Source organism: Symphalangus syndactylus, chromosome 14, assembly GCF_028878055.3.
Source record: "Symphalangus syndactylus isolate Jambi chromosome 14, NHGRI_mSymSyn1-v2.1_pri, whole genome shotgun sequence".
NCBI lineage: Eukaryota > Metazoa > Chordata > Mammalia > Primates > Hylobatidae > Symphalangus > Symphalangus syndactylus.
This window is the reverse complement of record NC_072436.2, coordinates 13,959,911-13,986,686: the sequence shown is the minus strand read 5'-3', so window position 1 is coordinate 13,986,686 and position 26,776 is coordinate 13,959,911. Positions and strand designations below refer to the sequence as shown.

Sequence of the window (26,776 nt, the reverse complement as noted above, 5' to 3'; positions counted from 1 at the left end):
AAAACAAAATAAAACAGAACTCACTGTCCAAAAATCCAAAGCCCTGCTGGAGGGTGAGGAGTGACGCGGCCTGGCGGATTGTTCCAGGTGTTTGTGGCCTTGCAAGTAAAGTCGCGCCCACCGGCAGTGGGGACGGCATGGCGAGGAGGTGACGCAGCAGAGGGCTTCTTCCTTGGGCCTTCTTACCTGTAGAGGGCGCAGTGGCTGCAGGGGTGGCCCCAACCCCAGGTCAAAGGCAAAAACCCAGGCCAAATCAGGAATCGGACAGGGAGGTAGCCACAAAGTCACTCTGAAAGCAAGGCGCCCAGGCTTCTCCCTCTTTCAACGTTTTTGAACCTATTCCACAAACTCCTCAGCATCATAAGATAAACCTGAGCGTGAACCAAGCCTCCTACCAGCCCCACCTGTGGGTTGGTGCAGCCTTTGCCGGGTCCCCAGGGTTAGCCAGCCCTACCCTGTGGGTGCCACGTCTGAGAAGAGCCTGGGAGAGCCAGGGAAGATAAGGGAATGTGCTTTAGGGTGGAGGAAGCCAAGAAACTCTATGGTATTCACCTGTTTTTTGGTTTTTAGTTGCAATAAAATACATATAGTCCCCCCTCACTGCAGCTTTGCTTTTTGCAGTTTCAGTTACCCTCGGCCAACCATGATCCAAAAGTATTAAATGGAGCTGGGTACAGTGGCTCACACCTGTAATCCCAGCACTTAGGGAGGCCAAGGCGGGTGGATCACTTGAGGTCAGGAGTTCAAGACCAGCCTAGGCAGCATGGTGAAACCCTGAAATACAAAAATTAGCCAGGTGTGGTGGGGCGTGTCTGTAATCCCAGCTACTTGGGAGGCTGAGGCAGGAGAACCGCTTGAACCCGGGAGGTGGAAGTTGCAGTGAACTGAGATTGCACCACTGCACTCTAGCCTGGGCAACAGAATGAGACTCTGTCTCAAAAAAAAAAAAGAAAAAAAAATTAAATGGAAAATTCCAGAAATAAACAACTCATGAGCTTTAAATTGCATGCCATTCTGGTAGAGTAATGAAGTCTCCTACCCTCCCACTCCATCCCGCCGGCTGTCTGGGTGATCAGATCGGCTGTCCTAGGATCTCAGTGCTTGTGTTCAAGTTACCTTTATTTGACTGAATAATGGCCCCACAGCACAAGAGCAGTGATGCCGACAATTTGGATATGCCAAAGAGAAGCCGTAAAGTGCTTCCTTTTAGCAAGAAAGTGGAAGTTCTCAACTGAATAAGGAAAGAACAGAATTCTGCGCTGAGGTTGCTAAGACCTATGGTAAGAATGAACTTTTATTACAGTATATTGTTTTTGGGGAGGGTTTTGGTTTTGTTTTTGTTTGAGACAGGGTCTTGCTCTGTTGCCCAGGCTGGAGTGCAGTAGTGTGATCATGGCTCACTGCAGCCTTGCAAGTAGCTGGGATGATGGCATGCACCACCATGCCTGGATAACTTTTTGTTTTAAATTTTTTTTTTTTTTTTTTTTTTTTTGAGACAGAGTCTTGCTCTGTCGCCCGGGCTGGAGTGCAATGGTGCCATCTCGGCTCACTGCAAGCTCCGCCTCCCGGGTTCATGCCATTCTCCTGCCTCAGCCTCCCGAGTAGCTGGGACTACAGGCGCCCGCCACCGCGCCCAGCTAATTTTTTTGTATTTTTAGTAGAGACGGGGTTTCACTGTGTTAGCCAGGATGGTCTTGATCTCCTGACCTTGTGATCTGCCTGCCTCAGCCTCCCAAAGTGCTGGGATTACAGGCGTGAGCCACTGCGCCTGGCCTTTGTTTTAATTTTTTTTTAAAGACGGGGTCTCGCTGTGTTACCCAGGCTGGTTTTGAATTCCTGGGCTCGAGCGACCTACCCGTCTCAGACTCCCAAAGTGCTGGGATTACAGGCATGAGCCACCGTGCCTGGCCACTTCTATTTTATTATTGTTGTTGTTCATCTCTTACTGTGCCTAATTTGTAGATTAAACTTTATCATAGGTGTGTATGTATAGGAAAAACATAGTATTTATAGGGTTTGGCACTATCCAAGGTTTCAGGCACCAACTGAGGTATTGGGTTGTATTCCTCTTGGATAAGGGGGTACCACTATAACATAAAATTTACCACTTTTACCATTTTTGTTTTTTGAGACGAAGTCTCGCTCTGTTGCCCAGGCTGGAATGTGGTGGGGCTATCTCGGCTCACTGCAACCTCTGCCTCCCGGGTTCAAGTGATTCTCCCGCTTCAGCCTCCTGAGCAGCTGGGACTGCAGGTAGGCACCACCATGCCTGGCTAATTTTTTGTATTTTAGTAGAGATGGGGTTTCGCCATTTTGCCGAGGCTGGTCTCAAACTCCTAAGCTCAGGCGATCCACCCCCCTCGGCCTTCCAAAGTGCTAGAATTACAGGTGTGAGCCACTGCACCCAGCCTTAACCATTTGTAAGTGCACAGTTGAGTGGCAGTAAGTATATTCACATTTTTATGCAGCCGTCACCACACTCTCCACCTGCAGAACTTTTTCATCTTCCCAAACCGAAACTCTGTTCCCATTAAACAACTCCCCATCTCCTCTCCCCCAAGCCCCTGGCAGCCTCCATTCTACTTTCTGTCTCTGAGTTTGACTGCTCTGGGGACCTGATAGGAGTGGAATCATGCAGGGTTTGACCTTCTGTGTCTGGCTTCTTTCACTTAGCGTAATGTCAAGCGTCATTCACGCTGTAGCCTGTGTCAGAATCTCCTTCCTTTTTAGCAGTGCGCGGTGGCTCACACCTGCAATCCCAGCACTTTTTTTTTGGGAGGCCAAGGCAGGTGGACCACGAGGTCAGGAGTTTGAGACCAGCCTGCCCAACATGGTGAAACCCCGTCTCTACTAAAAATACAAAAGTTAGCCAGGTGTGGTAGTACATGCCTGTAATCCCAGCTACTCAGGAGGCTGAGGCAGGAGAATTGCTTGAACCCAGGAGGTGGAGGTTGCAGTGAGCCAAGATTGAGCCACTGCACTCCAGCCTGGGCGACAAAGCAAGACTCCCTCTCAGAGGTGGAAAAAAAAAGAATTTCCTTCCTTTTTATAGCTAAATAACCTGCCATTGCATGCAGGGACAACATTTTCTTTCTCCATTCACCCACTGATGGACACTGGGCTGCTTCGGCCTCTGGCCATCACGCATGATGCTGCTGTGAACACAGGGTACACATACCTGTTCGAGTCCCTGCTTTCAGTTCTTTTGAGCGACCCTTTTTAACAATCAACTCCAGGGCCGTTTTCAGAGCACTCCGACCTGTCCTCCGCGGACCTTCCTTGTCCCTGCACCCACTCAGGCTCTTTCTTCCCCACAAAGACCCCCACAGCCAGCCCCCGTGCCACCTACTCCTAGAGGAAGCCTTCTAGAGCCCCCATCCCTACTCCGTGGGATGCTCCTGTCTGACACCTCCCAGCAGCTCACAGTCAAAGTGGTGTCAAAATTATCCACATCCTCAGCTCACCTCCTATGAGGTCCGTGTCTCCTGATGGGTCGGGCACCAGCTTCCTCAGGTCTTCCTTGAGAGAAGTTGACTGTTGTAGAGAAGATTGATTGACTCTACTTTTATGAGTCAAGTTGAAGAATACATTAAAGACTCTTCTAATTACCCCTGAGCCATTATTCCAAAATGGTGTCTACCAGCAACATGGGAAGATACCTTCAAGTGTGTGTAAACCTGCAGAACGACCTTTGGAAGAAGAGTCACTCAACTGCTGGCCAGGATGACTTGGGGGACAGGGCTTCCGATGCTGATTCTGCACACTTCAGTCTTTTAAAAATTTTTAACCACAACGTGAATTTATTTACCACTTGCAAATGTTAAGCAACTTAAAAAATACTGGGAGTGTGGGCCTGGCGCGGTGCCTCACACCTGTAATCCCAGCACTTTGGGAGGCCGAAGTGGGTGGATCACTTGAGGCCAGGAGTTTGAGACCAGCCTGGACGACATGGTGAAACCCCGTCTCTACTAAAAATACAAAAAATTAGCCGGGCGTGGTGGTGCATGCCTGTAATCCCAGCTACTCAGGAGTCTGAGGCACAAGAATGCCTTGAACCTGAGAGGTGGAGGTTGCAGTGAGCCGAGATAGCGCCACTGCACTCCAGCCTGGGCAATAGAGACAGACTCCATCTCAAAAAAAATAAAAAATAAAAATACAGGGAGTGTATATTAATGTAAAATTATTTACAGTATGAGATCACTTCCGTTCCCACACTGGGAGGAACGTAAAACTCAACAATGGAAGAGCAAACTGAACCTCCGTTTCCAGAGGGTGGCGCTGTTTTCGCACTGGGACTCATACAAGGACTGGTGCTTTCTCTGACGTGGTTAGCTTATTTCAGGCACGCATTTCCCCTGGGCTGTCTGCTAGCTCTTCACCTTTCTGCAGGCTTCACTGAGGACCCCCAGGTCCACCTCTCTAGAGTGGCTGTGCCCAGCCCCTCCACCTCCCACCCTCTGCTCATTCCCTTAGAGCACCCCATGACCCATTTACCGTTTGCTGCCTGGCTTCCCACCACAATGAAGCTCTGCACAAGTGGGGACCTTGTCTCGTTGTCCGCAGGTTGAGGGGGTGGGGGACACCCAGAACTTTTTATTGCAGAACAAATATTTTCTGAGGCCATGCTTTGTACAAGACCCTTTGGTGGGAGATGTACAAGATAAATCAGACGAGAGAGAGTGGGTGCATAGTGACTTTTTATTCACACAGCATAAAAGTCACCCTTTTAAAGTGAACAATGCAGTGGCAGTTAGTACATTCATGAAGCTGTGTAATCACAACCTGATTCCAGAACATTTTCATCCCCCCAAAAAGAAATCTCATACTTGTTAGCAGTCACAGCCCAGCCCTTCCTTCCTCAGCCCTGGCAGCCACTAACCTGCTGTCTGTCTCTATGGATTTACCTATTCTGGATATTTCATATAAATGGAATCATAGAACATGTGGCCTTTTGTGACTGGCTTCTTTTGCTTAGCATCGTGTTTTCGGGATTCATCCATGTGGTAACAGGCCGGTACTTCATTCCTATTTATAGCTGAACAGTATTCCATTGTATGGATGCCACGATTTGCTTATCTGGTCATCAGTTGATGGGCATTTTTCTCTTTTTGGATATTATGAATAATGCTACCATGAACATGTGTGTACATGTTTTTATATACAAATCTCTTTTCTTTTCTTTTTTTTGAGATGGAGTCTCGCTCTGTTGCCCAGGCTGGAGTGCAATGGCGTGATCTCGGCTCACTGCAACCTCCGCCTCCTGGGTTCAAGCGATTCTCCTGCCTCAGCCTCCCAAGTAGCTGGGATTACAGGCATGCGCCACCACACCTGGCTAATTTTTGTATTTTTAGTAGAGACGGGGTTTCACCATGTTGGGCAGGCTGGTCTCGAACTCCGACCTCAAGTGATCCACGTGCCTCGGCCTCCCAAAGTGCTGGGATTACAGACGTGAGCCACCGTGCCCGGCCCTATTTTCTATTATCTAGGATATCTACCTATGAGTGGGATTGCTTGGTCAAATGTTAACACTGTGTTTAATTTTTGAGGACTTACCAAACTGTTCTCCACAATTGGCTGCTCCATTTTATATTCCCATCAGCATGGAATGAGGGTTCCAATTTCTCTAAGACCTGCTCACTAATACTTATTATTTCCCATTTTTTTATTATAGCCATCCCAGTGGGCGTGGAGTGGTACCTCAACGTTGTTTTTAACTTGTATTTCTTTTTGTTTGTTTGTTTTGAGATGGAGTCTCACTCTGTTGCCCAGGCAGGAGTGCAGTGGTGCAGTCTTGGCTCACTGCAACCTCCGCTTCCTAGGTTCAAGCGATTCTCCTGCCTCAGCCGCCCGAGTAGCTGGGATTATAGGTGTGCACCACCACACCCGGTTAATTTTTGTATTTTTAGAGAGATGGGGTTTCACCACGTTGGCCAGGCTGGTCTCGAACTCCTGACCTCAGGTGAGCTGCCCACCTTGGCCTCCCAAAGTACTGGGATTACAGGCGTGAGCCACCACGCTCGGCCTTGATTTGCATTTCTCCAGGGAATAATGATGTGGAGAATTTTTCATGTGCTTATTGGCCATTTATATCTTCATTGGAGATATGTCTATTTAAATTATTTGCCCATTTTTAAATTGAGTCATTTGTCTTTTTATTCTTACATCTTAAGTGTTTTTAAAAAATACTTGGGTACTAGTCCCTTGTCAGATATATGATTTGCAACTATTTCCCTCCCATTCTGTGAGTTGTATTTTCACTCTCTTTTTTTTTTTGAGATGGAGCCTTGCTCTGTCGCCCAGGCGGGAGTGCAGTGGCATGATCTCAGCTCACTGCAAGCTCCGCCTCCTAGGTTCCCGCCATTCTTCTGCCTCAGCCTCCCGAGTAGCTGGGACCACAGGCGCCCGCCGCCATGCCCGGCTAATTTTTTGTATTTTTAGTAGAGACGGGGTTTCACCGTGTTAGCCAGGATGGTCTCGATCTCCTGACCTTGTGATCTGCCTGCCTCGGCCTCCCAAAGTGCTGGGATTACAGGCGTGAGCCACTGTGCCCAGCTGTATTTTCACTCTCTTGATAGTGTTCTTTGAGTTTTAAATTTTTATGGAATCAGATTTATCTATTTTTTTCTTTGGTTGATTGTCTTTTTGGTGTCATATCAAAGTATCCATGTTTTCTTCTAAGAGATTTATAGTTCTAGCTCTTACACTTAAGTCTTTGATCCATTTTAAGTTAATTGTTGTAGACAGTGTGAGGTTATGGTCTGACTTCATTCTTTGTATGTGGCTATCCAGTTGTCTCTGTGCCATTTGCTGAAAAGACTATTCTTTCACCTGGTTGGGTGCAGTGGCTCGTGCCTCTAATCCCAGCACGCCTATAATCCCTTTGGGAGGCCGAAGCAGGCAGATCACTTGAGCTCAGGAGTTTGAGACCAGCCTGGCCAACATGGTGAAACCCTGTCTCTACCAAAAAATACAAAAATTAACCGGGTGTGGTGGCGCACGCCTGTAATCCCAGCTACTCGAGTGGCTGAGGCATGAGAATCCCTTGATCTCAGGAGGCGGAGGTTGCAGGGAGCCGAGATCTCGCCACTGCATTGTAGCCTGAGTGACAGAGTGAGACCCTGTCTCAAAAAAAATTTTTAAAGATTATTCTTTTATCAATTGAATTGTTTTACCAAGCTTGTTGGAAACAATTGACCATAAATGTTGGGTTTATTTCTGGACGCTCAATTCTATTCCATTGATCAATATGTCTATCCTTATGCCAGTATCACACCATATTGATTACCGTAGCTTTGTAGTTGAGGTTTGAAATTAGGAAGTGTGAATCCTAATTTTTCAACGTTGTTTTGGCTATTCTGGATCCTCTGTATTTCCATATGAATTTTAGGATCAACTTGTCAATATCTGCAAAAAAGGTAGCTGGGATTTTGATAGGAATTGTGTTGAATCTGTGTATCAATTTGGAGAGTATTGCCATCATAACAATATTAAGTCTTCCAATCCATGAACTTGGGATGCCTTTCCGATTATTTAGGTCTTTGATTTGTTTCAATTTTTATAGTCTTAAGTGCACAAGTCTTGTACTTGTGTATGTGTATTGTGAAAAGAATTGTTTTATTTTATTTTTGTGTTGTTCATTGCCAGTGTATAGAAAATACAATTAATTTTTAGACATTGATCTTATATAATGCAACCGTACTGACTTCATTTATTGGTCTTAGTGGGTTTTCTGTGTGTGTATGTGTGTAGATTCCTAATGATATTCTATATGCTAGATCGTGTCATCTGTTAATAGAGATAGTTTTACTCCTTTTTTTCCAATCTTCTTCCTTTTCCTTTTTAAAATTTTATTTCTTTTAAAGATTTTATTTTTACAATCTTTTTGCCTTTTATTTCTTTATCTTGTATAATTTCACAGGTAGACCTTCCAGCACAATGTTGACTAGAAGTGGTGACAGTGAATATCTTTGTCTTGTCCCAGTTATATGGGGGAAAGCTGTCAGTCTTTCACACTTAAATTTGTGGGTTTTTTTTTTATAGTTGTTGGTTTTTCATAGATAACATTTATTAGATTGAGGAAGTTCCTTTCCATTTTTAGTTTAGTGAATGTTTTTATTTTGAAATGCTGTTGGATTTGTCAAATGTTTTTCTGCATCTGTTGAGATGATCTTGTGTTTCCCGTCTTTTCTTTTACTAATCTAGTGTCTTACATCCATCTATTTTCATATGTTGAACCAGTCATGCATTCCTGAGATAAACCCCACTTGGTCATGGTGTACAACTCTTCTTACATGTTGTTGGGTTCAGCTTGCTAGTATTTCGTTGAAGATTTTTGGGTCTATTCAAATGGATCTAAAGTTTTATTTTCTTGTAATGTCTTCGTCTGGTTTTTGTATCAACAAATGACTTTTACAGAAAGTCAAAAGCAAAATACATTAGAAAAAAGACTGAAAAGTTTCTAAGGATTTTCCAAGGGATAAAGGGAAATTAGCATATGTTGGACCTGCTATATGTTTCAGACACTTTGCTTAGTGGCTTCCCTGGGGATTGAAGGGAGGCAACCTGTAGGAAGTAGTGTTTGAGCGGGGCCTTGGAGAGTGGGAAGAATCAGAAGAGAGAGAGAGGCAGAGCAGGCCCACCAGAGAGAGGGACCCACGTAAGCAAATCCTGGAGAGAGGAGGTCCCGGGGTATGGAAAGGAAGTGAGCTGTCACGGTTGCCTGTGATCTAGTGGGGGCATGGTAAGGGGTATACTGGATTGAAGAGTGTTCCCTCAAATTCATGTCCACCTGGAACCTCAGATTGCAATCTTACTTGGAAATAGGTAAGATGAGGCATTCTGGATTAGGGTGGTCTCTAATCCAGTGAATGGTGTCCTTCTAAGAAGAGAAAACAGAGACACAGTAGACCCATATACAGAGGGAGGAAGGCCACGTGATGATGGAGCAGAGACTGGAGTGATACAGCTGCAAGCCACGGAAGGCCACAGATTGCCAGGAACTGCCCGAAGCTGGGGAGACTCAAGGGAGGAGTCTCCTAGACTTTCAGAGGGAGTGTGGCCTGCTGGCACCTTGGCTTCAGGCTTCTGGTGTTCAGAAGTGTGAGAGAGCACATTCGTGTCGCTTTAAGCCATGCAGCTGTGGTGTTTCCTGCAGCAGCCCTAGGAAACTCACACAAGGGAAAGCGAGGAAAGAGGCGACCAGGCCAACGTGTGGTAGGGGCTCAGTGCCCGGCTATGGATGGGAGCTTGACTGGCAGACAAAGCTGACTGTTGATAGTTTCTGAGCCAGGAGCAGGGGTGAAGGGGAGAAGTGGACACAGTTTCAGGGGCATTCTTTCACAGATGTTGTTTTTGGAGTGTTGTCTTCTTTCCCAGTTGTTGTGACCACTGTCTCCGGAAGGCATATGCCGAAAGAGTGAGGAACGTGAGCTTCCCATTGGCCATGCCTAGCTGTCCATCCTGCCCTGCTGTGGGCCACTCTGAAACCTGAGGACATGGTTCCTGGCCTTGGTCTCCTTAGCTATAAAATGCAGTTAGTGCTGTCTCACCCACAAGGTTTATAGAAGGAAGTCTTCAAAGCAATTAGGAGAGCTCCTGGCACACAGGAAGCTCCAATAAATGGTAGTCATGATGATAATTGGTTATTTTGCCTCACCTTTTTCTTTTCTAAATTATTATTTCTTTGTTTTATAATATTAAAAGAAACACAGGATTCTTTTTTTGAAAATTAGTACAGGCCAGGTGCGGTGGCTCACACCTGTAGTCCCAGCACTTTGGGAGGCCGAGGCAGGTGGATCATTTGAGGTCAGGAGTTCAAAGACCAGCCTGGCCAACATGGTGAAACCTCGTCTCTACTAAAAATACAAAAAATTCGCCGGGCATGGTGGCACATGTCTGTAATCCCAGCTACCTGGGAGGCTGAGGTAGGAGAATCGCTTGAACCTGGGAGTCAGAGGCTGCAGTGAGCCACCGAGATCACACCACTGCACTCCAGCCTGGGTGACAGAGCAAGACTCTGCCTCAAAAAGAAAATTAGTACAGAAAATTAGCTTATTATTTCTGATTATCAAAATGATTCATTATGCCTTTTAGAAAACTAATGCAATGAAAGTATATTATAGACATGCCATCTAGATATCATTATTATAGTTTTAGTATTCTTTTCTACTTCTACATTTGCATAGGTATAAAATACCTGTCAATATAATATATAAAACAGTATTGATAGCATATTTTTATATAGTTTTGCAACCTACTTTCCTCATTCAGCATAACAGTGTGAGGATTTCTCTGGTCATCACATAGTTTTATTAAATATTTTATAATTGCTTAATGGTGTATCATATGAATGTGCCACAATATATTCAAATATTCTCCTATGGTTGAAAATTTAGCAATGGTACTGAGAGTTGAATGTTGGTGGTTTTTTTTACAAGCTTATTGAAGTATAATTGTACAATCAACTGCACGTGTTTCAAGTGCACAATTTGATCAGTTTGGGCATAATATACACTCACGGAGCCGTCATCACAATCAAGATAATGAACAGATCCATCACCCCCAGAAGTTTCTTCGTGTCCCCCCATGTCTTATCTGCAATTTGGCAATGATTTCTTGGATATGACACCAATAGCACAGGCAATAAAAAAAAAACTGGACCTCATGAAAAATTTAAAAATGTGCGCATCAAAATATACTATCAGCAGAGTATAAAGATCACTCACAGAATGCGGGAAAATATTTGCAGATCATATATGTTTAATAAGGAATAATTGTCCACGATTTATAGAGAACTCCTAAAACTCAACAACAACAAAAAAAAAACAACTGGCCGGACATGGTGGCTCATGCCTGTAATCCCAGCACTTTGGGAGGCCGAGGCAGGCGAAATCACCTGAAGTCAGGAGTTCAAGATCAGCCTGGCCAACATGGTGAAACCCCGTCTCTACCAAAAATACAAAAATTAGCTGGGCATGGTTGTGCATGTCTGTAATCCCAGCTACTTGGGAGGCTGAGGCAGGAGAATAGCTTGAACCCAGAAAGCAGAGGTTGCTGTGAGCCGAGATCATGCCACTGTACTCCAGCCTGGATGACAGAGCAAGACTCTGTCTCCAAAACAAACAAACAAACACACACAAAAAACAACCAAACAAACAAAAACAAACCCCAAACAACCCAATTAAAAAAATGGTCAAAGGATTTGAAAAGACGTATCTCCAAAGAAGATACACGAATGCCCGATAAGCACATGAAGGTACTCAATGTCATTAATCATCGGGGAAATGCAAAATCAAAACTCCAATGAAATACAACCTCCCACCCATAAGGATGGCTGCTATCAAAAAATAAAAAGTAACAAGTGTCGGTGAGGATGTGGAGAGATTGAAATCCCTATGCATTGCTGGTGGGAATGTAAGGTGGTACAGCTGCTGTGGAAAACAGTATGGCAGTTCCTCAAAAAATTAAAAATAGAATGACCATATCATCCAGCAATTCCATTTCTGGGTATATACCCAAAATAATTGAAAGCAGGGACACAGAGATATCTGAACACCATAGCTTCACAGCCTTATTCACATAAGAACATAGAGCAACCCATCAATTGGTGGATGGAAAGAAACAAAACGCGGTCCATCCGTACAATGGAATATTATTCAGCCATAAAAGGGAAGGAAATTCTGACCCACGCTATGGTATGGATGAACCTGGAGGACATTACGCTAAGTGACATAAGCCAGTCACAAAAATACAATACTGTATAATTTCACTGAGATTAGGTGCTAAGGGTAGTCAGATTCATTGAGACAGACGGTTGATGTTGCTTGGAGTATGAGTGGGGAATGGGAAGTTATCGGGCTTTTTTTTTTTCTTTTTTTTTTTTTTTGAGATGGAGTCCCACTCTGTCACCCAGGCTGAAGTGCAGTGGCATGATCTCGGCTCACAGCAACCTCCAACTCCTGGGTTCAAGCACTTCTCCTGCCTCAGTCTCCCCCAAGTAGCTAGGATTACAGGCGCCGGCCACCACGCCTGGCTAATTTTTATATTTTTTTTTTTGAGATGGAGTTTTGCTCTTGCTGCCCAGGCTGGAGTGCAGTGGTATGATCTCGGCTCACTGCAACCTCTGCCTCCCAAGTTCAAGCGATTCTCTTGTCTCAGCCTACCATGTAGCTGGGATTACAGGCTCATGCTACCACACCTGGCTAATTTCTGTATTTTTAGTAGAGATGGGGTTTCATCATATTGATCAGGCTGGTCACAAACTCCTGACCTCAAGTGATCTGCCCACCTCAGCCTCCCAAAGTGCTGGGATTACAGGCGTGAGCCACTGTGCCCGGCCTGGAAGCTATTGTTTAATAGGTATAGAGCTTTAATTTTACAAGATGAAAAGAGTTCTGGAAATGGAAGGTGATGATCATTGCACAATATTAGAAATATATTTAATATCACTGAACTGTACATTTAAAAATGGTTGAGATGGGGCCGGGTGTGGTGGGTCATGCCTGTAATCCCAGCACTTTGGGAGGCCGAGGGAGGCAGATCACCTGAGGTCAGGTGATCAGCCTGGCCAACATGGTGAAACCCCATCTCTACTAAAAATACAAGAATTAGCCAGGCGTGGTGGCACACACCTATAATCCCAGCTACTTGGGAGGCTGAGGCAGGAGAATTGCTTGAGCCCAGGAGGTGGAGGTTGCAGTGAGCTGAGATCTTGCCACTGCACTCTAGCCTGTCCAACAGAGTAAGATGACTCTGTCTCAAAAAAAAAAAAATAGGTTGAGATGGTAAATTTGATGATGGGTATATTTTAACACAATAAAATAATTGAAAAGAAGAAAGTTACATCTGCTTTGCATCACTCTAGATTTGTTTGCCTTTTCTAGAATTTTACGTAAATAGAATCACACAGTACGTGCTCATTTTTTGTCCTGCTTCTTTCAATTAGTGTAATAATTTCGTCATGCATCCATGTTGCTGTGTGTTACTGCTGAGTAGTATGCCATGGTATGTACAGACCACGATTCATTACCGCATTGGCTGTTGATAAACCCTGGGTTGTTTTCAGTTCTTAGCTATTTTATTATTTTTATTTTTATTTTTTTGAGATGGAGTTTTGCTCTTTTTGCCCAGGCTGGAGCACAATCTTGTGATCTTGGCTCACTGCAACCTCTGCCTCCAGGGTTCCAGCAATTCTCCTGCTTGAGCCTCCCAAGTAGCTGGGATTATAGGCGCCCACCACCACGTCCAGCTAATTTTTTGTATTTTTGGTAGATACAGCATTTCACCATGTTGTTCACACTGGTCTCAAACTCCTGACCTCAGGTGATCCACCAGCCTTGGCATCCCAAAGTGCTGGGATTACAGGCGTAAGCCAGTGCACCCAGCCAGTTCTTAGCTATTTTAGATAAAGCTGTTACAAACATTTATGTGCAAGTCTTTGCATGTGGACATATATTTTTATTTCTCTTGGTAAATACTTGGGAATGGAATAACTGGAAACACATGTGTATTTAATTTTTAAGAAATTGCTAAACTGTTTTCCTAAAGTGGTTGCACCATGTTGCATTCCCATCAGCAGTCCGTGAGAGTTCCAGTTCCTCCATGTCCTCAGCAACACTTGCTATGATCAGTCTTGTCCACTGTAGCCATTCTAATAGGTAAGTAGGAGTATCTCATTGTGGTTTTAATTTGCATTTTCCTGACTACAAAGGATGCTGAGTATCTTCTCATGTAGCCTTTTGTGTCTGGCTTCTTTCACTTAACATAATACATCTGAGATGCCTCCATATCGTCATGCATATCAGCAGTTTGTTCCTTTTTATTGCTGAGTTGTATGTATTCCCTTGTTCAGATGTACCATTGTTTGTTTAGCCATTCACCAGCTGAAAGACGTTTGCGTTGTTTCTTGTTTTTTGCAATGATGAATAAAACTGCTATAAACATTCACACACAGATTTCGTGTGAACATTTTCCATGTATTTTGGGTAAACACCTGGGGGGCATTGCTGAGTCATATGGTAGGGGTGTGTTTGACTTTATAAGACACTGCCAAACAGTTTTCTAGAGTGGTTCTATCATTTGACTTCCTGTCACATCATAGGAGAGTTCCGTTGCTCACCTCCTGGCCAGCACTCACAGTGTCAGTTTCATTCCTTTGTTTTGTTTTGTTTGTTTTTTGGGTTTTTTTGAGACAGAGTCTCACTCTGTCGCTCGGGCTGAAGTGCAGTGGCATGATGTTGGCTCACTGCAACCTCGCCTCCAGGGTTCAAGCGATTCTCCTGCCTCAGCCTCCGGAGTAGCTGGGATTACAGGGGTATACCACCATGCCTACTAATTTTTTGTATTTTTAGCAGAAACAGGATTTCGCCATGTTGCCCAGGCTAGTCTTGAACTCCTGAGCTCAGGTGACCCACCCGCCTCAGCCTCCCAAAATGCTGGGATTACAAGCTTGAACCGCCTTGCTCGTGGCCTCATTCATTTGTTTTTTAGTTATTCCAGTAGATGCGTAGTGGATCACATCATGTTCCTTTAGATTGCATTGAGGTTTCTTTCTATTTGCATTTCTCTAATAATGAATGATGTAGAGCACCTTTTCATATGCTTCTTGGCCATCTGAATATCCTCTTTGGTGAAATGTCTTTTCAAATCTTTTGCCCATTTTTGGATTGTGTTGTTTTCTTATTACTAAGTTTTGAGGACCTTTTCTATATTCTGTATAGAATGATGATTTAAAGCATATTATTGATTTATATGATAAGCCCTTTATCATATAAACATTTGGCAAGTATCTTTTTCCCAGTCTGTGGCTTATCTTTTTATTTTCTTAACAATATCTCTTAAAGAGTAGAAGGTTTTCATTTTAATGAAGATTAATTTTTTTTTTTCACTTACGGTCATATGTTGGTGTCTGGTCTAAGAAACCTTTGTGTAATAATAGTATTTCATTTTAACAGTTTCTTATACATACTCTGGACACAAGTTTTTTGTTGACTATCTGTTTTGTGAATATTTTCTCCCATTCTGTGACTTGCATTTTTGTTTCCTTTAATGGAGTATTTTGATGAGAAAAAAAGTATTTAATTTTCCAATTTATTATTTCTTTTACAGTTTGTAGTTTTTGTGTTCTATCTAAGAAACCTGGGCCTATTCTAAGGTTACACAGGTTTTCTCTTACGGATTCTTCTGGAAGTTTCCTAGTTTAGGTTTCACATCTAGGTCCTTGAACCGTTTTGAGTTAATTTGGGGGAGTGATGGGAGAAAAGAGTTGATGTTAATTTTTTTCATGCAGATATCCTGTTGATCCAGTATCGTTTGTTGAAAAGCCATCCTTTCAGGCCGGGTGCGGTGGCTCAAGCTTGTAATCCCAGCACTTTGGGAGGCCGAGGTGGGCAGATCACGAGGTCAGGAGATCGAGACCACGGTGAAACCCCGTCTCTACTAAAAATACAAAAAATTAGCCGGGCGTGGTGGTGGGTGCCTGTAGTCCCAGCTACTCGGAGAGGCTGAGGCAGGAGAATGGTGTGAACCCGGGAGGCGGAGCTTGCAGTGAGCTGAGATTGCGCCACTGCACTCCAGCCTGGGCAACGGAGCGAGACTCCGTCTCAAAAAAAAAAAAAAAAAAAAAAAAAGAAAAGCCATCCTTTCTCCACTGAATTGTCTTTGCACTTCTGTAAATAATCAATTGATGTTTTTGGACTCTAGTATGTTACATTGATTATTTGCCTATTTCACCATAGTTATCTTTTCACCAATACCAAACTTTCTTGATGATAGCTATGTAGGTCTCAAAATCAGATGCATCCTCCAACTTTGTTCTTCTTTTTTACAGTCGCTCTGGTTATACTAGCTCAAAATTTTAGGGTCAGCTTATCAATTTTTACTAAAAATTCCTGTTGGAATTTTGATTGGGCTTGTGTTGAATCTATAGATCAGTTTGGCAAGATTGTCATCTTAACCATGTTGACGGTTTTATTCCATGGACATGGTGCATCTCTCCATTTCTTAAGATCCTATTTGACTTAGCAATTTTTGTGTTTTTCAGTATGACGTTCTTGAGTGTCTTTTGTCAGGCTTATTCGAAGTATTTTATGTGGGGATTTTTTTGCTACTAAAATTTAATGTTTTATTTATTTCACGTTCCAATTGTGCATTGCTACTGTTTAAGAATACAATTAATTTTTCTCTATTAACCTTTTATCCTGCAGTTTTATGAAATTCAGTTATTGGTTCTAAAGATTGTTTTATAAATTCCATGAGGTTTTTCAGATGAACAGTTGTATCAACTGAAAATAGGGGCAGTTTTATTCCTTCTTTTCCAGTCTTTATGCCTTTTATTTCCTTTTCTTGCCTGATGCAGCAGCCAGGGCATCTGTGAGAACATGGACGAGAAGTGGTGGGAGCAGAGGCATTCTTATCTTGTTCCTGCTCTTGGGGGAAAACAATTCCATCTTTTACCATTAAGTATGACGCTAACGGTGGAATATCTGTGGGTGCCTTTATGAGTTTGAGGAGCTTCTCTTCCATTCCTAGTTTGTAGACAGGTTTGTCATAAATGAGCATTGGATTTTTGTCGAATGCTTTTCTACATCTATGCGTATATCCCTTTATTGTGGGCACCTCTGGCTATTTCCTTAGGATTCATTCCTAGAAATGAAAGTGAAAAGTCAAAATGTATAAACATTTTTAAGCCTTTGGCATCTTGTTTCCAAATTGCCATTCAGAAATACTTGGTCAGGGCCGGGCGCGGTGTCTCACGCCTGTGATCTCAGCACTTTGGGAGGCTGAGGCAGGCAGATCATGAGGTCAGGAGTTCCAGATGAGCCTGGCCAACATGGCGAAACCCCATCTCTACTAAAAATACAAAAATTAGCCAGGCATGGTGGCGGGCGCCTGTAATCCTAGCTACTCGGGAGGCTGAGGCAGGAGAATCGCTTGAACCCGGGAGGCGGAGGTTACAGTGAGCCGAAATCTTGCCATTGCACATCAGCCTGGGCAACAAGAACAAAAAACTCCATCTCAAAAAAAAAAAAAAAAAAAAAAAAATTTGGTCAGTTTATATTCTTTATCCCCCTGAGCTGAATGAGAATTTCTGTTTCCCCAAATCCTTTACCACACTAGATTTTATAATTTGTTAATTGATGCCAATTTCATAAACCATCCCCCCACCATATTATCCTGTTTCTATTTCCATTTATTTCACTACCCTGGGCCTGGAAGTTTTATTCATTATTTGTATTTATTCTCTACTAAATTTTTTATTTTCCTTTTGCCAGTTTTCTGTTGGGCATTTATATTTTTCTTTTTAATTTACATACTTTTTTACATATTAAAGATATTAATCTTTAGCATATATATGTCCCAGTTTCTTTGGCTATTCATTTGTTTTGTTGGTTGTTTTTTTTTTTAACAGATTTTATTTTTTGGAGCTGTTTTAGGTTCACAGCAAAACTTAGTGAAGGGTACAGAGAATTCTCATCCACCCCCTCCCCCACCACACGCACAGCCTCCCCCACCAGAGTGGGACACGTGTTACAACTCACAAGCCCACACGTCATTGTCACCCAGAGTCCATAGTTTGTCGGCATTCACACTCGGTCTTGTACATCCTATGGGTCTGGACAAATGTATAATGACACATGTCACCGTGACCACTCTGGTGTCATGCTGGTGTGTCACTGCCCTAAAAGTTCTCTGTGCTTCACCTTCCTACCTCCCCGCCAGCTCCTGGCAACCACTGGTCTTATCGCTGTCTCCATGGTTTTGCCTTTGCCTTTTCCAGAGTGTCCTAGAATTGGAATCCCACAGGGTGCAGCCTTGTCACAGTGGGTCCCTTCACTTAGTAAACCCCTTCGTAAGACGCACTGAAGTTCCCTCCGTGTTGTTCCACAGCTCCACAGCTCATTTCTTTTAAATGATGAGTAATATATTCCCTTGTCTGGCTGTACCACAGTTATTTAAACTTATTTATCCATTCACTACCAAAGGACATCTTGGTGGCTTCCAGGTTTTGGCAATTATGGGGGACCACCAAAAGGTGGTCATTCTTGCCAGCCTCCTCTCCCATCACAGCCTCCTCTCCCAACCCAGCACACCGAGCACACCCTGCCCACTCCTCCAATACCTACACGTCCCTCCCAGCATACTATGTCCCGCCCACCCTACAGGGCAGGGCAAGGTTTCCAGACAGAACACAGAGACTCCTTTGGCAGTCACGGGTGGAAGGCCCCCTCCCTGCTGCTGTGGCCGCAGAAGACTGGTCCCCTGGAGGGCCAGCGCCAATTTCTACCTAGGCAAGAGTCCTGGACCCAGGGGCCACCGCACACCTCCCCCAGCAACGTGCCTCCAGGCAGAAGTTGGCTTAAACCCTCTCACAACCCCTTGGGGCAAATTATTTGCATTAATTAATTGATTGATTCATTAATTCAGGACACTGTGCTTGGGACCTACAGCTGGGTTCCCATCGACTTTTTTTCAGCAAACTCAAAAGGCTCAGGATGAAGAAAGGCAAGAGGAAAGTGAGCACTTTAGGTATTTTAAATAATGCTAAAATCTGGCCCTGGTAACCTTGAGAACCACAGCTCAATATGTTTGAAGGTTTCTTTCTCCCCCTCAAGCTTTGTTTGAGAGCTGGCTTGTCCTGTGTGTGTCAATGATCTATTGCTGTGAAACAAACCGCCCTCAAACTCAGCAACTTAAGCAACCACCGGGCCCGGCGTGTAGTCCCAGCACTTTGGGAGGCCAAGGCAGACGGATCGCTTGAGCTCAGGAGTTTGAGACCAGCCTGGGCAACATGGCAAAACAAAACCCCATCTCTGTAAAAAATACAAAAATTAGCCGAGTGTGGTGGTGAGTGCCTGTAGTCCCAGCTACTTGGGAGGCTGAGGCTAGAGGATCGCTTGAGCCCAGGAGGCTGAGGCTGCAGTGAGTTGCGTTTGCACCACCGCACTTCAGCCAGGGGGATAGAGGGAGAGCTTGTCTTTAAAAAACAAACAAACAAAAAACCGCTTCTTTGCTCACAGGCCTTTGGTTTGGGCTGGGCTGGGACAGGCTGTTCTGCTGGGCTCCCTGGATTTCACTCAGGTCGCTGCAGCCACCAGGAAGCTTGGGTGGGCGGAGGGTCTGGAATGGCCTCCATTGACAGGTGTCGGAGCTCTGGTGCTGACTGCCAGTTGCGTGTCTCTCTCATGAGCTCTCGTCTGTCTGTCTCGCCTGCGCTGTGCCAAGAGGGAGAGTGAGGAGCTGCCCAGGCCCCAGAACTCGTCTAACACCATGTTTGCCACATTCTATTGGTCAAAAAAGGCCCACCTAGATCCAGGGGTGGAGAGACAGGTGCTATCCTTGAGAAGATGAGCTGTGAAGAATTTGAGGCCATTTTAAATCTCTATTTCTGTATCTGACGTGGCATAGTTTACTGTGGTGGAGGGAGAATCCAGTGTTTGTGTTCTCCAGTGATACTGCTGACTTTTTTTCATCACTGCTTTTACATTTTGGTGATCTTCAGAAAATGATAGAAATGAAGAACTGCTGCATTTCTTAAAGTTTCGCATCTTCTAGTTTTCCGTATGAGATCTTTCTAACGTAATAGCATCTTGGGACTTACTGCCTGCAAAACCTATCCTTTTAGTTTTAATGCATCACATAATTTTATGAACAAGCTAAATTATTTGCAGCATATATGAATATTCTTAAAACCAAATTGCTTTACGTGCGTAGAAAGATAAGCAAAAATAAAACACTGTACATATTTTGTTTTCCCTGTAGTTTATTTTTTCTTTAAACATTTTTTTCTGTGACTTCAAAATTCCCAGACACTTTACATTTTCACTTCAGGCATGAGTATTAAATGTCTGTGTGTTCTGCACCAAGCTAGGGCTGGGAGCTGAAGATGAAGAGACACGATGCAACCCCCACCCCACAGCAGCCGGCCTCGAGGGGCACCAGACCTCGTCCTCCATGACCACATAGGATCTGGGGTATCTGCCAGACGTACCCCAATTAAAGCGAACTGAGGTCTCCATCACCTTCACTCTAGTTTGAGCCTATGGAACCCCAGCTGTAGGTCCCAAGCACAGTATCTTGAATTAATGAATCAATCAATTAATTAATGCAAATAATTTGCCCCTAAGGGGTTGCGAGAGGTTTAAGCCAACTCCTGCCTGGAGGCACGTTGCTGGGGGAGGTGTGCGGTGGCCCCAGTGTCCTGGACTCTTGCCTGGTTTGAAATCAGCTCCGGCCCTCCAGGGGACCAGTCTTCTGTGGCCACAGCAGCAGGGAGGGGGCCCTCCACCCGTGACTGCCAAAGTGAGTCTCTGTGTTCCGTCTGGTTTCTGGAAACCTCGGCCTGCCTTGTAGGATGAATGGGACACAGTGTGCTGGGAGGGACAAGCAGGTTCGGAGGATTCTGCTGTTGGGTGTGGTAAGAAGGCTGTGGGAGGAGGCCGGAAAGGATACCACCTTCTGATGGCCTCACTCGGTGGGACGGGCCGGCGGGCAGCACGCAGGGCAGCAGCTCTCGCAGCCACAGCAGCCCCGCGGTTCAATGAGCAGATGACGAAAGGGGGCACCCATGGGTGCGGCGGGGCCTCAGACTCGAGACCTGCCCTGTGTTGTGAGCAACGATTCCGAAGCGCAGCTCCTGCAGGGTCCACGTGGGAAGATGTCAGGAGCCCTCAGCCTTCTGGGCCTGTCCGCGGCGCAGCCACGGCAGTTCAGGTGATGGACCCACATGCCCATCTCTGATCTAGTTTTACCTGACTCAGTTTCCTTGAGAGCCCAGGGGCCCCAGCAGTGGGAGGACCTTTTCGGCTGACTTCCTTAGGCAGGTGGGGAAGAAAGGCCGCCTGCCACTCACCAGGCCCAGGGCTGTGCCTGACACGGTAGAGGGTTCTAGAAAGGCCAGTCAGGTTTCTCAGTGTGAAGTTCCCGGTGGGGAGGGATTGTGCTGGAACCCTCCAAAGGAGCTTTATTTACTTAGAGCTGGTGCTTCTTGGAGGAGGAAGTGCCTCTGGATTGATTGCCTCCAACGCTTTATGTTCTGAGCTCGAACAGGAAGGCAGGTGCGGTGAATGCAGCTGAGTCTCTGTGGGACGCTGCAATTGGGGTCCAGAACCGAGTCTTGACTTTACTCTGGTTTTATTTTAGCAGACATTTGCTAGACATTACTGTTAAATCTCAAGAGAGTGTCAGGCGCAATGGCTCACGCCTGTAATCCCAACACTTTTGGAGGCTAAGGCGGGTGGATCACCTGAGGTCAGGAGGTCAAGACTAGCCTGGTCAACATGGTGAAACCCCGTCTCTACTAAATATGTATAATTAGCTGATCATGGTGGCGGACGCCTGTAATCTCAGCTACTCAGGAGGCTGAGGCAGGAAAATCACTTGGATCCGGAAGGCAGAAGTGGCCGTGAGCCGAGATCGCACACTGCATTCCAGCCTGGGTGACAGAGCAAGACTCTGTCTCAAAAAAAAAAAAAAAAAGAAAAAGAAAAAAGAAAAAAAGAAAAAATCTCAAGGCACAGGATTTAACCTGTGAGGTGGCTGAATCCGTATAATAAAATATTTTGCAATTTGGAATGTAACAAACTCATAAAAAATAACAGAATAAGTGGGGTTGTACTGCTGAACTGCAGACAGCTGCACAATATGCTGGTGAGAACATGGGCCACAAAGCTTGGTTTCTAATCTCAGCTCTACCACTTGCCAGCTGTGTGACCTTGGGCAAATTTCTTAACCTCTCTGGGCCTCAGTTGCCTCTTCTTTACAGTGGGATAATACCACTATTCATTTCAGAGGATTTTTGTGAAGATTAACTGCAATAAAAGCACCTGAGAAGCATTAGCTCAGGGCCAGGCCCATAGTCAGTGTTTTAATAAATGCTCATGATGTTATTAATAGTACTGAGAACCCAAATGTTTCCTAACCAAAAGCATAAACTGAACCAGTACTTTTCAGGAATACAGTGAGCTGGTTTAAACCACGCAGAAGCCCCATGCTATCTAAAATCATCATAAAACAGCTACTTTTAGTAAAGCCCGGCCCCATGCCCCAGCCTTGTTATTCTCCTCCCTTCTTTATCCATGGGGAAACGAAGGCTGAGAGAGGCTTGGTGGCTTGGCCAAGGTCACACAGTGAGGAACCCCAGTCAGTGTGACCTTGGCTGTCAGGACGATGATGACTTACAGCCTCTATTGAAGTGGAATGGAATTTGATCATGAAAATGCTTTCCCATCCAAGTGGAAGTAGAACTGTGCAGTGGGGTTCATACATTCATTTATTCACAGGTGTTTACAGGGCATATTCAGCTGTGCCTGTATGTGTGTTTAAGCTTGGTGCATAGGTTTAAGTGGCTTCCCCCATGACCCCCGTCCCCCTCTGGGTGGTGTGGGCAGGGAGACGTGTGGCCATCATCACATGACCTGTTCCACCAGCCCCCCGTCCAGCTCTGACGCTGGCCTGCGGTTCCCGGACAGCAACGGCCTCCTGCAGACCCCACGCTGGGACGAGCCGCAGCGGGTGTGTGCCCTGGAGCAGATCTGCGGCGTGTTCCGCGTGGACCTGGGCCACATGCGCTCCCTCCGCCTTTTCTTCAGGTAGGAAGCATCTGTGGGCGCCTCCTGGGAGTTGGCCTGTGTGTGCTTTCCCCGGCAGCCTGGGCTTTGCGGCCGGTGCCGTGCACGGCTTGGGGACACAGGGCCCTGGATGGAGTCTTCCCAAGCGTCTGCCTTCCTCCCTCACTGATCTTGTGGGCCTTGGTTCCGCACTGCGGCTCCCTGACAGTTCTCAGGCTGGGTGAGCTACCGAACTCACTCGCCTACCTTCGGCGCGATGGTAGCCAGCGGATGCTTGCAACTCTGGCTTGGGAGAAGAAACCAAACCAGGGCAGAGACTAGCAGCTGCAGGCGGCTGTGATTCCCCGGGAGGTGCTCTGGAGCTCGGCCACCTGTGCGGGACGGGCCGCGGCTTTCCGGATGGAGGCTCCCTTCCTTTCCTGATGGGTGGGCAATGCCTAGTTTCCTGCAGTCATTCCCCACATCAGATCCTCCTCCTTATAGTCAGGGCAGCCCAGCCGCAGACAGCACCAATGAGAGGCCCGGGCTTAGAAGAAGCCGGCGTGTCCAGAAGCTCGGGGGGTTCCCAGACCCAGAGCCACATTCCAGCCTTTCATCTAAGGGCAGCCGGGGTTGGGCTGACAGCACTGACGGATGTTTAGTGACTTTCCCTGGAGGGTTCTCCCAGAGTTCCACCCACACACAACCAAGGAGGTCCGTTCCCAGGAGGTTCTCTTAGCACATGGCCCACTGGGGCTCAAAACTGGATTCCAGGGCACTCAGCATGGGGACCCAGGTCTCCCGGACTGCAGGGACCATGTAGCCGGGCAGGTGGTGGTGGGGAGAAGGCCACTCTGGCAGGTCTCCAGAGAGGAGCTCCAGGGCCCCCCAGGAAGGAGCAAGTTTTGCCATCTTCGGCAAAGGGGGTAATGGTTTTTGTTCGGTGTAGTTCTGTCCCCTCCCGCCAGCAGCCAACTCCACTGGGACTCACTGTTTCCTGCTTCTGAGGTTGGCGACAGTGGCCTCTGATTATACTTGGAAATAAAACCCCCGTGTTTACATATTCATCGGGTTTCCCTCTCCCCCTTCCAATGGCCCTTCAGCGACGAGGCCTGCACCAGCGGCCAGCTGGTCGTCGCCAGCCGTGAGAGCCAGTACAAGGTTTTCCACTTCCACCACGGCGGCCTGGACAAGCTGTCCGACGTGTTCCAGCAGTGGAAATACTGCACCGAGATGCAGCTCAAAGACCAGGTAGCCCAGCAGACTGCCCCAGAACGCCCCGCGGTGGACACTCCCCACCCTCCGCGGGCCCCATCACCCTCCTGGGTCCTGTGTCTGGGGTACGGGGTGTGACCCACGGTAGCTTTCGGCCGCCAGAGCAGCAACTTTGGGTTTGAAAGCTTTGCCCAGGGCTTTCCGTAAAGTCAGTGCCCTGCACTTGAAAAATCATGTTTTGACAAGACTTCCTGCCATATTTTGCTCAATCTACGTACAAATGTAATAAGAGCTCTTTAATTATCTGTTTTAGATACTGTATGTGCTTATTAGAAATGGGGCTGACTTTAAAATTCCCTTCCTTCCCACAGAGCCTCCTGCTGGCTTCCCTTATTACAGTAGCATGGCTTTTTTTCCCCCTACATTGAACAACCTTTGATTTTTGAATTAAATGTCAGCTGCAGTTTTGCCCTGGATTCGTGACTGCTCGCGGAGACAATCTGACAGGCTGGCTCCCTGCTCGCAGAACAGCGATCCCTTTGTATGTGGCCAATCACATGTAATTCATTGCAGGCCCTCCCGGCAGAGGGAAGTTAGGCCGAACGAGGCATTAATTCCGTTTTTGCGGCTGGGGTTGGAGAGAGTGTGTGTGTGTTGGGGGGGCGGGGGGTTGGGGGGCGGCGGCACAGTGGGCTGGGGAGGAGAGAGCCGCAGAGGGAAACCGATTTTAAGATGAAGGTATTTTCATTTTAATTGAGCCTAATTACACTCGCCATTTAGGGGTTTGTATGCAGGGGACGGCCCTTGCCCTCCTTTCAGAAGAGAGAGAGGCTTTTAATCCTGGGAAAAGCACCGCTGGCCTCTGAAGCCGCGCGGCTGAGATCCTGACCTTTGCCCAGTTTTCCTCCCGTCCAGCAGGTCGCCCCCGATAAGACATGCATGCAGTTCTCCATCCGCCGCCCCAAGCTGCCGTCCTCCGAGACGCACCCCGAGGAGAGCATGTACAAGAGGCTCGGCGTCTCTGCCTGGCTCAACCACCTGAATGAGCTGGGCCAGGTGGAGGAGGAGTACAAGCTACGGAAGGTGAGGTCCGGGCCCGCCCAGCTGGCCCCGCGGAGAGCCAGCCGGGAACCGGGAACGAGCGAGAGGGAAGGAGGGCCAGGGCCTGGCCGCCCGCCCGCACCCACGGGCCACCTCCTTGTGAGGGCCCCGTTTTCTTGTGTGAGGTTCTCTGTGAACACACCGATAAAGCAATCAAAGCTGCTGCGTTGAAAAAAAAAAAAAAAAAAAAACCTCCCTCGAGGGTTTGGGGGGATACCGTGTCAGCCTGCATAGAAGGGTTTGCAGTGAAATGCAGCATTTCCAAAACCAGGGATTAGGCCATGACGTGAGAACGACACGTTAATCTGAGCGCCACCCCAGGGGGGGCATTGACATTGAAATGAGCCGGGTTTGTGTCCTGTATGGGAATTGAAGGCCACTGCTTTCCCCTTGTAAATATGTGCAAATTGCAGAGATCTGAATCAGGGCGCACCAAAACCACCAAAACACACATCTCTGGGGATTTGGGGGTTCTTTGAGCTGCCCTATTTTATCCCCTCCCCAACTTTTGCCGCTTCCTCCAGGCCATTTTCTTTGGCGGTATTGATGTGTCAATCCGCGGGGAGGTCTGGCCCTTCCTGCTGCGCTATTACAGCCACGAGTCCACGTCGGAGGAGCGGGAGGCGCTGCGGCTGCAGAAGCGAAAGGAGTACTCTGAGATCCAGCAGAAAAGGTAACCGCCGGGGCCAGCGCGGCCCACCCCGCCGAGCCGCGGAGGAAAATGTCATTTGAAAAGGCAATTTGAGGTGCAATTCAGCATTGATAATATGTTTCGTGACCCATAGTTTCTTTCAAAAATGGGTCTCCCAGGAACGTGAGTGATAGGGTGGGATAAGTGCAGTCATTAAACCAAGCACTCGGGCCTCGGAACTGTGGGACTCGTTAGCTCACATGTCAAGGTTTTAGAATTCTCGTTCAACAGACTTAACTAGGCGCTGACGTCCCACAGCTGAAGGCTGCGGCTGGGAGCAGGGCCTGGAGGGGTGAAGGCATCCGGAGACTGTGTCCCACTTGGGCTCTGCTAACCCGGGACTGGGCTCAGCTCTCTCTCCAGGAGGCTGGGACTGGGTGAAGCCCCTGGGCTGTGCTCAGCTCCCCTCCAGAACGCTGGGCCAGGGCCAAGACCTCATTACCCACTGGGCTGCGACTTGCTCTCCTCTCTGGGACTCTGGAGCCTGTGAGGCTGAGTTAATACCAAGGAGAGCCTTGGATACACGCCACCCATCCGCCGCATCCGGGGAGGGTCTGCAGCCGGCAGCAGCCGCCCAGCTCCCATCCAGGGAATGGGGGTTGGGAGGAAGAGTGGCTTCTTGGAGTGTGTGCACCACACGATGCCTCTGGGTGCCACCCGCTGACCCCGGCTGGGTGCTCGGCTCCACACAGGCTCTCCATGACTCCCGAGGAGCACAGAGCGTTCTGGCGCAATGTGCAGTTCACTGTGGACAAAGACGTGGTCCGGACCGATCGGAACAACCAGTTCTTCCGAGGGGAAGACAATCCCAATGTGGAGAGCATGAGGTACTCCCTCCCCAGCCAGCTCCTTTCCCACCTGCAAGTCTGCAAGCCTCACCTGACCGCTCTGGGAAGTGGATGAGCCCCCAGCAGCTTTCCGCAGGGGCCCTCTTCCAGGTTCATACATCAAAGCCCCAGAAGTGAAGGATGCGCTACCCATGAGCTACTTCAGTTGGCATCTCAGAGCTATGGCATCCCAGGGAAGCCACCCAGGTCCCTGCCAGTGGGGCCCACAGAGCCCCTCTATCCCCTGGGCATTAACAAGCCTGTCCTTGCTTGCCTCACACCAACCATGGACCAGCTTCCCCATGCATCCCCTCCATCTCCCTGTGGGTGGTCCTGCAGTCATACAGCCACACAGAGCCAGAGGCTGGCATCTGTGACATTCTGCTACAGCCTAGCAA

General features: G+C 47.0%; 1 protein-coding gene across 9 annotated transcripts in view; it reads left to right on the top strand.

Annotated features, from left to right (window-relative positions):
* Positions 1-26,776, top strand: part of TBC1D16 (TBC1 domain family member 16) — a 98,896-nt gene that overhangs the window by 59,220 nt on the left and 12,900 nt on the right. For 6 of the 9 annotated variants that reach the window (XM_055241496.2, XM_055241494.2, XM_063617329.1 and 3 more), the window contains 5 exons: positions 22,425-22,586; positions 23,648-23,795; positions 24,675-24,842; positions 25,385-25,533; positions 26,244-26,378. In XM_055241496.2, the coding sequence (XP_055097471.1) occupies positions 22,425-22,586; positions 23,648-23,795; positions 24,675-24,842; positions 25,385-25,533; positions 26,244-26,378 (762 nt within the window). The remainder of the gene's footprint in view (positions 1-22,424; positions 22,587-23,647; positions 23,796-24,674; positions 24,843-25,384; positions 25,534-26,243; positions 26,379-26,776) is intronic. The other 3 variants (XM_063617326.1, XM_055241495.2, XM_063617328.1) reach the window with 1 other exon arrangement.